Genomic DNA, 13,296 nt, shown 5'->3' with positions numbered 1-13,296 from the left:
AACATCACTGGAGTGCCCAAAAGCACAAGGTGTGCAATACTCAGAGACATGGCCAAGGTAAGAAAGGCTGAAAGACGACCACCACTGAACAAGACACACAAGCTGAAACGTCAAGACTGGGCCAAGAAATATCTCAAGACTGGTTTTTCTAAGGTTTTATGGACTGATGAAATGAGAGTGAGTCTTGATGGGCCAGATGGATGGGCCCGTGGCTGGATTGGTAAAGGGCAGAGAGCTCCAGTCCGACGCCAGCAAGGTGGAGGTGGAGTACTGGTTTGGGCTGGTATCATCAAAGATGAGCTTGTGGGGCCTTTTCGGGTTGAGGATGGAGTCAAGCTCAACTCCCAGTCCTACTGCCAGTTTCTGGAAGACACCTTCTTCAAGCAGTGGTACAGGAAGAAGTCTGCATCCTTCAAGAAAAACATGATTTTCATGCAGGACAATGCTCCATCACACGCGTCCAAGTACTCCACAGCGTGGCTGGCAAGAAAGGGTATAAAAGAAGAAAAACTAATGACATGGCCTCCTTGTTCACCTGATCTGAACCCCATTGAGAACCTGTGGTCCATCATCAAATGTGAGATTTACAAGGAGGGAAAACAGTACACCTCTCTGAACAGTGTCTGGGAGGCTGTGGTTGCTGCTGCACGCAATGTTGATGGTGAACAGATCAAAACACTGACAGAATCCATGGATGGCAGGCTTTTGAGTGTCCTTGCAAAGAAAGGTGGCTATATTGGTCGCTGATTTGTTTTTGTTTTGTTTTTGAATGTCAGAAATGTATATTTGTGAATGTGGAGATGTTATATTGGTTTCACTGGTAAAAATAAATAATTGAAATGGGTATATATTTGTTTTTTGTTAAGTTGCCTAATAATTCTGCACAGTAATAGTCACCTGCACACACAGATATCCCCCTAAAATAGCTCAAACTAAAAACAAACTAAAAACTACTTCCAAAAACATTCAGCTTTGATATTAATGAGTTTTTTGGGTTCATTGAGAACATGGTTGTTGTTCAATAATAAAATTATTCCTCAAAAATACAACTTGCCTAATAATTCTGCACTCCCTGTAGTTTTGGGGAGCAATATATTAGTGATTAGTAAAGAGCTTTTTTCTAAATGGATCCATAGATCTGTTGGGCAGAAAATGTATCTTCAAGGTGAATTTCATTCAACAAATCACAATGTCATTTTTTTTCTTTTATTGCACCTTTTCTTTTTTAGCTTTATGGATTCATTCAGAGTTGTGTAGGTATTAAGGATGATTATAAACAGAGACACTGACACTGAGCTCATTCTCAAATAAGCCACTCTTTGTGTCATTAAGTAACTCAATCAGGCTAACATCTCATTAGTTTTTAACAAGAGAACATAAAAAGGTAGGGATAGGTATCCATAAACTACCAGTTTATTCCATTATTGGCTCCAAAATGTGTGACAAACCAGCGGGAATTCTGTAGACATATCGGTCGATCCTGTATGAACGTTTTGCATCATTATTAGCAGCTGCAAATTGAGCAATCATGGAAAGTGCAGTCTTAGAGGCTATCAGACAGACTTATTCTCTCCACAATCCGGCTCGGCGGATTTTGTTTTCTGAGAATTGCAAATCATCTGCGGCCTCCTCTCCTCTTACTGGGCTTATTTAGAGGGCCTCGCTTCCCTCTCAGAATATCAAGCACGCAGTATCTGTTGAACAGTTTTGTAGTTGTTCTGATTGCTACATTATTTACCAAATGATTAAAAAAATACTAAACACATACCTGAACCTGCTCTTTCTTTGCCTTGCTGACAATGTGGCCATTTTAGAGTTAGACGTGTTGGATCTGACACTTTTTTGTTTGTTGTTTCTTACCAGGCATCACTGAGGTTTTTCACACTGTGACCAGATTCTTCTCCTGATCTTCACAGAGCAAAATGGAGAGTGCTGCCTTCCACAGAAACTCTTCATCATCTAACAGCTCAGCCAACACGGAGCTCTTGTCCCGGACTGGTTACACAATTCTGGCCGTTATCATGGGTGTGTTCTCTGCGGCAGGGATCATCCTCAATGTCGTGGTGATTGTGGTGACGGTGAAGCACAGACAGCTGAGGCAGCCACTCAGCTATGCCCTGGTTAACCTAGCTGTTTGTGACCTGGGCTGTGCTGTGTTTGGAGGCCTGCCCACCACAGTAACCAGCGCCATGGGATACTTCAACCTGGGACGTGTGGGCTGTGTGTTAGAAGCCTTTGCTGTTTCCTTTTTCGGTGAGTCTACTTTTTCTTTTTCCTCACATAAACAAAAGAAGAAATACCTTAATGTATTCTAGTACAAGTAAAAGTACCTCAAGTAAAACCACCTGAAGGGAATTTTGTTATTTTATGTAAGATTTGCAAAACTGCATCTGAATAAACAATCACAAAAACACAAGACTTCTGGAACAGTGTCCTTTGGACAGATAAGACTATATTTGACATGTCTGCATATATATTGCACAGTGGTGAAAACCAAATATAGCATATTGGCACAAACACTTCATACCAGCTGTTAATCACAGTGGTGAAGAGGTGATGATTTGTATTTGTTTTGCAGCTGTATACCAAAGCATTGTTGAGACAAATGTCAGTCTGACAGCTAAAGCTTGGCCACAATGTGGTCATGCCACAGATAAATGTGTCCAAGCACAGCAGCAAATCTACAACAGAATGGCTGAAAAAGAAACGAGTCGAGGTGCTGTAGTGACCTGGTCAAAGTCCAGACCTTGCTTAGTATTTCAAATGCACACAGTCTGTGGAAACTTTCATTTTCTCATGACTGCTTTTGAACTTTTTGAGCTTAAAAATAGTTACTTAAAATGAATTATTTAAGATATTTTGAAGGGAAGCTTTTGTTTTTAGTTACATTATGTACTGTATTTCATGTATTTATGTAAAATCTAATGTGGAAACTAAAATTTAAAACTATAGTTATTGTCATTGAATTAAGATTAGCATTTCTTCCTTGAAATGTAGCACTCAGGTATAGGACAGGTGTCTCAATAGTGCGCACAAATGCAACACTTAAAAAGCAAAAGTCATAAATTATTCTGTCTTTTCTTGCAGGTATAGCAAGTCTGTGCACAGTAGCAGTCATTTCTGTTGAACGCTACGTAGTGGTGTGTTATCCCATGGGTGCGGTCCTCTTCCAGACCAGGTACAGCAGTGACCATCAAGATCTCACTTGGGAATGTTCCTTGCTGTACCAAGCATGTCAGACACCATCTCTGTTGTCCTTAGGCATGCAGTTGCTGGAGTGGTACTGTCCTGGGTGTGGTCATTTGTGTGGAGCACTCCACCTCTGTTCGGGTGGGGAACTTTTGAGTTGGAGGGCGTCAAAACCTCCTGTGCTCCTAAATGGCATAGCCGTGATGTTGGGGACATGTCCTACATGATAATATTCTTCTTCCTTTGCTTTGCCTTGCCCTTTTCTGTCGTCATGGTTTCTTACTCGCGGCTTTTATGGACTCTCCGCCAGGTGAGCAACAAAGGCTGCGCACACCATATATTTTTGTTGATTGTACTGAAAACATAAAGGAGTCCTCTGCGCTTGAATTTTTTTCCTAGGTAACCAAGCTGCAGGTATCTGAAACAGGAAGCACAAGTCATGTAGAGGTGCAGGTGGCACGCATGATAGTAGTGATGGTGCTGGCCTTCCTAGTCACCTGGCTGCCATATGCTGCGCTTGCACTTGCTGTCATGATAGACTCCAGTCTATATGTTGACCCTGTCATCGCTACCATTCCTGTGTACTTTGCAAAAAGCAGCACTGTCTACAACCCCATCATATACATTTTCATGAACAGACAGGTAAGCTGGTTTGAAGTACACTTAAATTCACACATACAAACAAAGAAAAAGAGGAATTCAGGCTCATGCTGTATGTTCATGACCAACCATGATCGTGTGTTTCCAGTTTCGAGGCTACACTGTTGCTGCGGTTCTGTGTGGATGGGACCCCTGGTCCTCTGAGCCGCAAACATCTGAGAACGAGACCACAGTTCCGTTTTTCATCAAGACCCCCAAGAAAATTGTGCCTAAAAAATCTTTGGAATAGAAATGTGTAGAAATTATTATAGTCTCACTGTTCTCATTATCAACCTCTGCAATGTAGTGCAAGATGGTTTTCACAAATGTAAACAAAATATCAGAGTAAAAATGATGCAATGAGCAAGAAGGTTGCACAAATCTTATGTATTAAGGCATAAAAAATAACAGTAATAAAAGCAGCAGTAATAATAATAATAAAAAAAAGATTTCCCTGTTCAGGCAGGCTTCTTTCCTGTTGTCATAACCTTTAATGTATTCAGACAACAGCACAACATCTTTCTTGTCCTCTGTCATTGATATTGTAGATGCTGTCATTGCTTTTTATCTCTTTTAAAGAATAAAAATACAGTTACATTAATCAAGAATAGAGATTGCACAACTCACAGTTTGTTTACAGACATTATTTAAAAGATAAAAAGATAAAACCTCACATATGTGAGCAAAATAGCCTCTGTTTACCTCAGTCTGTCAGTCAGGACCTGAATTATCTCTCCTGGCTGAAACACTGGCACACTTTTTGGGTACGCCTCTTTTGCTTTCAGATGTGGTTTGATTTTTTTGTGGCATAGATTCAACATAGAGGAAACATTTCTCAGAGATTTTGGTCCATATTGACGTGATAATATCACACAGTTAATGCAGATTTGACAGCTGTACATCCATAATGCGAATTTCCCATCAGACCTCATCTTAAAGTTTCTCTGTTAGATTGAAACCATCTGAGTACAGTCAACTTGTCATGATCAAGAAACCAGTTTGATATGATCTGAGCTTTGTGACATGGTGTGAGCAGTAATCAGAAGATGAATACACTCAGACCCCAAGTTACACTGCCACTATGCACATCAGCTGTTGATACAAGGCAGGATGAATCAAGGTTTACATGTTGTTTCTGGCCCTGACACCTGAATGCTGCAGACGAAATCAAGACACATCAAACCAGACAAAGTCTTTCCAGTCAATTTTGGTGAACATGTGCAAACTGTAGCACCTGGTGTGGTTTCCCGCTGCTGTAGCCAATCTGCTTCAACGTTCAATGTGTTTTGTGCATTCAGAGACGCTCTTCAGCATGCCTTGGTATCTGAGTTACTGTTGCTTGTTCTTAGCTGGCAGAACAATCAGTTATTTAGGTTACTGTTGCCAGTTTGAAGCGACCTGTCCATTCTCCTCCTACATCTGGAATCAACAAGGTATTTTCTCCCAGAGAACTGCTGCTCTCTCTCTTTTTTTGGACCACTCTCTGTCGACCCTAGAGATGGTTATGTACACAAATATCAGCAGCTTGTGAATTACTCTGACCAGCCCATCTGGTGCTTCATGCTACAATCAGAGTCACTTAAATCATTCTTCCCCCATTCTCATGCTCGGTTTAGCTTCAACAGGTCGTCTTGATCATGTCTACATGAATAATTGCATTGAGCCGCCGCTATGTGATTGGCTGATTAGATAGCTGCATTAACTAACAGTTAAATAGGTGTAGCTAACAAAGTGGACCTTAATTTTCACAATGAAGAAATACAGGCAAAAGCTAAACTAGAAATTTATGTTTTGCAGCAAACTGCTAAAACCCTGTGAAAGTAATAGTAAAGAACACTTGATAGTAACGTATATTCAAAAGATTTAAGACAAGAAAAAAGTAATTACATGATTTTTAATTTTTTATTAGGTATACACATCCTCTTTGCTTCTTAAGGTCTGTCCTTCTATATAACCTTTATGGCTTTCATTGATTGAAAAACATAAAATAAAATCAGTCAAAATCATCAGTGTCTTGTACTCATTTTGCAACATGATACTTCATTTCAGCCTTTTGGATCCAGCATGTAGAACAGAAAACAACTAAACCTGTGATAAGTTATGTCACAGTTTGATCATTCACAGTCTCTCACGCCTTCCTAAATAAACACAAATGCAATCATACCCATCCTAGTACCATGGCTTTATTGATTACAGAAATATTGCTATGACTGAAGCCCCCCCCCCAAAAAAAGCCAGAATGTTAATAGCTGTATCAAACCTGTACACTTTTGTATATACAGAGTGGGGGACCATCTATGTACATGCTACATACTGTCACACTCTGGGAAAATAAGTAGTCCTTCTGACAGTTACTGACATGTGATCATTTTCTGAATCAGTTTTATAAAAAATTAAGAAAGATGCAGAAATGACCCTGTCAGTGCCCGAGGTACAGGAAAATCCAAACTAAAATCACAGGCCATCTCACAGATACAGTACATGTTAACATGTCAGCAGATTTGGGTGTGTGAAACAGTTGTGTGCTTGAACACCTGGTGCTTGGAGGACTTACTTTGGTCCTATTTTTCTTTTGTTGTTGTTGTTTTATGGCAGCCTGTAATAATAACAGCATGAAACAACAGTGTGTCTGAGCGCTTCAAGTCCTGTTAAATACTCAGCCCAGTTAGACGCGCTACATGACAGTTTCTGCTGTATTATACACGTATTGGATAAGTCAGATTTGTCATTCAAACTATCTAGTCCCAGTGCTGCCTGCACATCACACTTCTGTCTTCGTGTACGGTCTCCAGATGGTAAGGTGGTGTTTGGTGTAGAGATCACGTGATAAGGTCATAATGTCTCATGCAAAATTTAAAGGAGGTATTCCTTCTTCAGCAGCAGCTATTTCATATACCAATTAAAACCACTGGTGTTCAATACAGAAACATGCTTAGAGAGATGGCAAGAATAGACTTGGGTAAGTTAGTCTCTTAACATCAACATCTGGGTCAAATAAACAAAGAACGAGTGACAGAAATCGACAGGTTGATGCTGATAAATTGTACCTTGCATACAATTTAAGCCAGCTTTGCAAAGGGTTTCAGGCCACTTCTATCAGGGATGAAACATACAAGACCATCTGTACCTAACACAGCATCCACAAAACAACACAAGGAATAAGTCCTGAGCTCAAGGAATGTGCAACACGTCCCCAGCCAGTCACCTACTGTAAAGACTGAGAACAGCATCCTGGAATTATCTTTGCTTCTGACAAGTAACACATATGATCATATATACAACTTAAAAAAATACATAGAGTTGGGATGGAAAAAGTGGGGATGTTGGATGATCCACTCATGATTTAAAGAGGTAAAATTGGGTGCAAATACGAGGTGTGATCAAAATGTTCTGAGAACCTGTGCATAAAAATCAAACGTCTTACCAGAATAAAATCTACCAATACAGGTCATGGCATGTGCAATCAGCTTCCATCGCAGCTCTTGTTTTTTGATCGCTCCACTGAAGTCTCGTTCTGACCACACAGTGTGCACTCTGAGATTGCACCATGGACTAAAAACTTCTAATAGAAAATATAAACTTCTGTTTCAAACTGACACGGATTTTGTGCAAAGGATCAACCCTGATGATGAGACCCGGGTCTTCAGCTTTTACCAAGGAGTGTTCTGAAGGCAGCGTGTCAGAGAAGGAGTGAGACTGGGAGTTTCCTATTGTAATGTTCTACTGTAACGTCCTGAGGAGCCTGATGGGGAATCCATCTGAACTGCAGTGCATACCAGTGTACCATCACGTCTTGCTAACCAGCACAATCGCCATGGATGAAGGGTCGTCGCTTTAAGGAGATCCGGCATGAATCATGGAGGCACAGGTATGGGGCTAACAGAACTGGGCTTCCGGTGAGACAGCTTCCTGTGCACCTCTGCACTGCGCTGAAAGCGGTCCAACGCGAGATTGGCCCTCTTTGGGTTTTTATGGACATGTCCTCAGGACTTTTTGATCACATCTTGTAGAAGAGCTCAACATTAATACCTGCACATCAGACAACAAATCCGGACAACTTCTGAGTCAAGGCAAAAGAGGAGGGAGGTATCTAATAATAAGCAGGTTAGGATTTGTACACTTTTACCTCTCTGTCCTTCAACGATAACTTCCTCGTGTATAGAAACAGGAGCATCTTGTAGCGTAGTGTTCTTTACAGCATATAAGAACGTGACAAATATAATTCATGTCTACTACTAGTATGTGGATTGCTGAGTGTTTTTAACTGCAGTAATGATTTGTGCAATATATCTGTCCATGGGTGGTGAAACTGTTTTTTTTGTTGTTTTTTTGGTTTATCTGTTTGGGTCTTCTTCATTTCAATATCACTGGTGTGTACTTGATGAGGTATCATAATGACAGCCACCCGGACCGCTAATGAACAATAAGGTGCAAAAATCTACCTCTGTAAACTCCAAAGATCTACACACTTTCAAGTGAGCATCAGCATGTGAGTGTGTTTTTAAGAGAAAAGAGAAAGACGGACAATGACAGAAAAGCAGAGACTGGTTGCATTTAAGGGTTATGTAATAAAGGGCTGAGAGATCAGGCGAGGGTTTAGAGTTGAGGTGCAATATTTAGAGTTTGGATTCAGGCTGAGGTGCGGCATGAAAAAGCTTCTAGTTCTACAGCTCAGTCTCTTTATATACAGCAATAGTCTGAAAGAAAAAACCATGGAAGAGAAAGTCGGGGTTCCAGCTTTCTCTTTCTTTTCATTCAAGTCCATTCGAGACTCCTTCGTCCTCAAACAGCAAGGTCTGTTTTAAAACCAGCTCACATCCTGAACACTGCCCCATACTGGGCAGCAATAGTAGCAGCAGCAAGGAGATTCATATACTCTCCGACTTTTCTTCCAGCATCACACACTTTTTTTTTCTCTTTTTTATGTTTGGGTTCGAGCTGAGTCTTTATTTTTAAGAATGAAATCTTCAGCCTTAGTTTCGTGTGGGTTTGTTGTCATTTTGCAGTGTGTGTGTGTCTGTGTGTGTCTTTTTTTTCCTGTCAGTATGTATTTATGTGGCAGGGTGCGTGTGTGTCACTCCTTCAGTGTGTAGGCGGCAGGGTCAGTGGATGTATGTCTGACAGACAAGCTCCACGTGTCACTGTCCTCCTCATCTCATCGCCGGCACTAAAACAGCACACTCTGCCTCCTGCTCTTCCCTTGGGCTGAGAGAGAGACAGAAGAAGACAGGGGAGAGAGAGAGGGAACGATGTGAAAAACAAATAAACAAACAAACATTTGGATGTGATTTGGACACTCAAACATTGTAAATTTCACTCCATGCCAGCGACACAATAAATTCAGTTGGGTCCAGAAACACTGGACACACTTTCATGAACGCTGCAGCAATTTGTTTCAGTGTGATTAATCACACAACTTAAACTTAACCAACTAGTCAATCAGTCTAGAAAACATCACAAAACAGTGAACAGTATCTGTGTTACACCTTTCAATCACTAGTTGATAAACATTAATATTTTACTAGATTGCAAACCTACCAATCATCCAGTCATTTTCTCTGCATTGACCACTCGACTGACAAGTTTTCTAGGGGCTTGATGTGAATCCTGTTAGGTTCAGTGAGGGTGTATGTGTGCTGGAAATGCCTGGCTCAATGTGACAAACCCATCTTCATTGACCTTGCTTTGTGTACATAGGGCACATAGTTGCTGCTAATGACACTTCTCTACTGGAAATTTGAAGAAATATAATGAAATTAAAAAGAGCAGTTTGCGTAATGCTGCTTAAGCTAAATCACACTTACCAAAAGTATAACATACAGCACAGTAAAGCACTCAAATCCATGCTAATTTAAAAAGACTTTTGCACACAAAAGTCAAACAAACCCACAGCACAAAAGCCTCACTTACAGACGCTACATCTCTCGCTGCAGAAATCTAAACAGGACTGGAAAAAAACAAAAAAATCTAATGACCCCCTGTCCTCAGATCACATTCTTTGCTCTTATGAACAAACTGTTGCCCCTTTGATTCCCTCACATGAATATTAGGAGTGGCTTGCTCTGAGAAAAAAAAGGGGATTAGTGAAGTGAAATCTGAAGAATGCTTGTGGGAACAGGCTTGAATATGAAGAGGAACCAACAAAACACAGACATGAAGAAACAGCTAATAAATAATATGTTGTTTTAGTTGACAGGGTGCAGGGAGGGAAGATGGATATAATTAAATGCAATTCAGGAATGGTCTTATATAAAGTGGTGTTTGCAGCAAAGGAGCGGTGCTGACAGAGAAGAAGAAAAAAAGGCCCGGTGGCAGCCAAACAAAAAAAAGAAAGCGAGAGCGAGATTACTGACACATGAAAGAGACTGTATTTACCAGAACAGTAGGGCCACTCAGCCAGTGGAAGTAGAGGAGAGATTGTGACTCTGAGCCCTGGGATTGGCTGCCTCTCTCTGGAAGTACTGCGAGGGTGCGGAGCCTAGCTTATTGGCCATCGCTTTTTTGGGTTAGGGAGAAGGGGGGGAGGTTGGGAATATTGAGGTGTTACGGAAGAGTTGGAGTAGGGTACACAAGGGAGATTAGAGAAAGGATTAAGGAAAAGATGAGCAGTGCAGAAGAAGAGAGCATGGGCACCAAAGAGAAGGGACAGTTTATCAGAACATGACAGCGAGGCAACACAAGCAGAAAAACAAAGATACACACACACAGACTGTGATAAGGACAGAAACTGTGAAACAAATCGAAGCAAATGTTGAAGGGTTAGGGTTAATGTACAGAGACTCAGACAAAGGCAACTCTCCCCAGCTGCATTTCAGCAGCCATGTATACAAGGTTTGGTGGACTGGTTTGTTTACATGTGACGGGACTTCAGGAAAGCTAAACATACTCAAAAATGGATCTAAGGCCACATTCACGTTGCTGTACTGCTGTACTTGAAGCTGACTTAAATGCTAACGCTAGCATGGCAACCAGATCACAGTGATGTGAAGTCTTTTTAGAAAGTGTGTACATTATTGTACTTTATTGAGCCCCGTGGGGAAATTGCTCTCTGCATTTAACCCATTCACTCAGTGAAGCAGTGGGCAGCCATTGGGCGCCCGGGGAGCAGTGTGTAGGGACGGTACCTTGCTCAGGGGTACCTCAGGGTAGCTGTTAAGGGGAATCGAACCCCCGACCTTCCGATCATGGGGCAACCACTCTACCTACTGAGCTATCCCTGCCCTTATGTCAGTCACAGATAAAACTAGATTGTGCTATTTGCTTCCACTATTCGTGAATTTAATATTGCTTCTGAGTGAATGGCATTGTGCGATGTTAATACTGGAACTGGGGGATCTGTGTGTGGTGAAGGCTGAACCTGGTAATAGACCACACAGTGGCATGAGAAACGACAAAAAGCAAACACTTAGAGGAAGAGCGAGAAGAGGAGGAAGACAGGGAGCAAGTCCTATCCTGTATCATACTTTTATCGAGGATTCCTGATTTCTCTCATTTCATCCCTTCCTTCTTTTTCTTTTTAAATCTTGAGCACTTACATGACTCTGGGTAGACTGAGGATCTCTTTCCGGGATCTTTCTGGAGTTGAATCCCTTTTACAGAGAAGATGGATGCAGCTAAAAAAGAAAAACAAAAGAAAAACAAGCAACAAAGGTTATGTGGGACAGTGTTTGTGCAATTAATGTGGATATTCAAGTCAAATGCATGTACTCACTGTCAGCCAGAGTCTGAACCTGTTCTCCAAGACATTTGAAATAAGAGTGTTTGAGAGCATCCTCAGCCAATATCCGCTTCTTTGCTTCAAACTAGGGACACATAAAGACAAAATCATTATGGTGTACATGATCTGTAAACAGCAGATAATTGTAATTAATTATGTTCTTTACCTGTAAGAGTTTTGAGAGCAAGTCATGACCTTCATTGTCTATCCTGTGTGACAGAAAGCAGAGAAAAAAATTAAGAGCGGATGGAAAGAACCGAGAGGAGTGGCAGTGAGATCAAAAGCTGCGCAGGAATCTGGTGTTCCCACTGTTTCCAAATGGTCATTACGTTTTCCTCCAGAAAATGAATCTTAATCTGCACATGCAGGCCTCCACTAGATCTTTATACCTGGGTGCGTGGTTCACAAGGGGCTCTGCGTGGTAGCGGGGAAAATTGTATGTCTTAAACTCTTCACTGGTGGTGATACCAGGCCAAGTCTCTTCTGTGGGAGTACCTGGAGAAGACAAAGAGCATAATTTAATACAGGGAGTGCAGAATTATTAGGCAAGTTGTATTTTTGAGGAATAATGTTATTATTGAACAACAACCATGTTCTCAATGAACCCAAAAAACTCATTAATATCAAAGCTGAATGTTTTTGGAAGTAGTTTTTAGTTTGTTTTTAGTTTTAGCTATTTTAGGGGGATATCTGTGTGTGCAGGTGACTATTACTGTGCATAATTATTAGGCAACTTAACAAAAAACAAATATATACCCATTTCAATTATTTATTTTTACCAGTGAAACCAATATAACATCTCCACATTCACAAATATACATTTCTGACATTCAAAAACAAAACAAAAACAAATCAGCGACCAATATAGCCACCTTTCTTTGCAAGGACACTCAAAAGCCTGCCATCCATGGATTCTGTCAGTGTTTTGATCTGTTCACCATCAACATTGCGTGCAGCAGCAACCACAGCCTCCCAGACACTGTTCAGAGAGGTGTACTGTTTTCCCTCCTTGTAAATCTCACATTTGATGATGGACCACAGGTTCTCAATGGGGTTCAGATCAGGTGAACAAGGAGGCCATGTCATTAGTTTCTCTTCTTTTATACCCTTTCTTGCCAGCCACGCTGTGGAGTACTTGGACGCGTGTGATGGAGCATTGTCCTGCATGAAAATCATGTTTTTCTTGAAGGATGCAGACTTCTTCCTGTACCACTGCTTGAAGAAGGTGTCTTCCAGAAACTGGCAGTAGGACTGGGAGTTGAGCTTGACTCCATCCTCAACCCGAAAAGGCCCCACAAGCTCATCTTTGATGATACCAGCCCAAACCAGTACTCCACCTCCACCTTGCTGGCGTCTGAGTGGGACTGGAGCTCTCTGCCCTTTACCAATCCAGCCACGGGCCCATCCATCTGGCCCATCAAGACTCACTCTCATTTCATCAGTCCATAAAACCTTAGAAAAACCAGTCTTGAGATATTTCTTGGCCCAGTCTTGACGTTTCAGCTTGTGTGTCTTGTTCAGTGGTGGTCGTCTTTCAGCCTTTCTTACCTTGGCCATGTCTCTGAGTATTGCACACCTTGTGCTTTTGGGCACTCCAGTGATGTTGCAGCTCTGAAATATGGCCAAACTGGTGGCAAGTGGCATCTTGGCAGCTGCACGCTTGACTTTTCTCAGTTCGTGGGCAGTTATTTTGCGCCTTGGTTTTTCCACACGCTTCTTGCGACCCTGTTGACTATTTTGAATGAAACGCT

General features: G+C 41.4%; 2 protein-coding genes across 7 annotated transcripts in view; one reads left to right on the top strand and one right to left on the bottom strand.

Moving 5' to 3' along the window:
• The first annotated feature begins 1,922 nt into the window (after positions 1-1,922).
• parapinopsina (parapinopsin a) lies at positions 1,923-5,766 on the top strand. The gene is made up of 5 exons (XM_085258718.1): positions 1,923-2,253; positions 3,088-3,178; positions 3,262-3,499; positions 3,589-3,831; positions 3,938-5,766. Exons 1-5 carry the CDS (start codon positions 1,923-1,925, stop codon positions 4,076-4,078), a joined length of 1,044 nt encoding a protein of 347 aa, XP_085114844.1. The 3' UTR covers positions 4,079-5,766.
• The window catches only part of LOC146549943 (cyclin-dependent kinase 17-like), a 45,240-nt gene continuing 37,660 nt past the window's right edge, over positions 5,717-13,296 (bottom strand). For 4 of the 6 annotated variants that reach the window (XM_085258710.1, XM_085258714.1, XM_085258711.1 and 1 more), the window contains 6 exons: positions 11,935-12,040; positions 11,712-11,754; positions 11,540-11,630; positions 11,364-11,441; positions 10,204-10,324; positions 5,717-9,033 (listed from right to left, as the gene is read on the bottom strand). In XM_085258710.1, coding sequence (XP_085114836.1) covers positions 10,221-10,324; positions 11,364-11,441; positions 11,540-11,630; positions 11,712-11,754; positions 11,935-12,040 — 422 coding nt within the window. In that variant the 3' untranslated portion in view covers positions 5,717-9,033; positions 10,204-10,220. The remainder of the gene's footprint in view (positions 9,034-10,203; positions 10,325-11,363; positions 11,442-11,539; positions 11,631-11,711; positions 11,755-11,934; positions 12,041-13,296) is intronic. The other 2 variants (XM_085258712.1, XM_085258716.1) reach the window with 1 other exon arrangement.

The sequence above is a fragment of the Mchenga conophoros genome, linkage group LG20 (assembly GCF_057382185.1).
Source record: "Mchenga conophoros isolate Kocher_MC1m ecotype Shallow Benthic linkage group LG20, M_conophoros_male_GT1.1, whole genome shotgun sequence".
Classification (NCBI taxonomy): domain Eukaryota; kingdom Metazoa; phylum Chordata; class Actinopteri; order Cichliformes; family Cichlidae; genus Mchenga; species Mchenga conophoros.
This window is presented reverse-complemented; position numbering and strand designations above follow the sequence as displayed.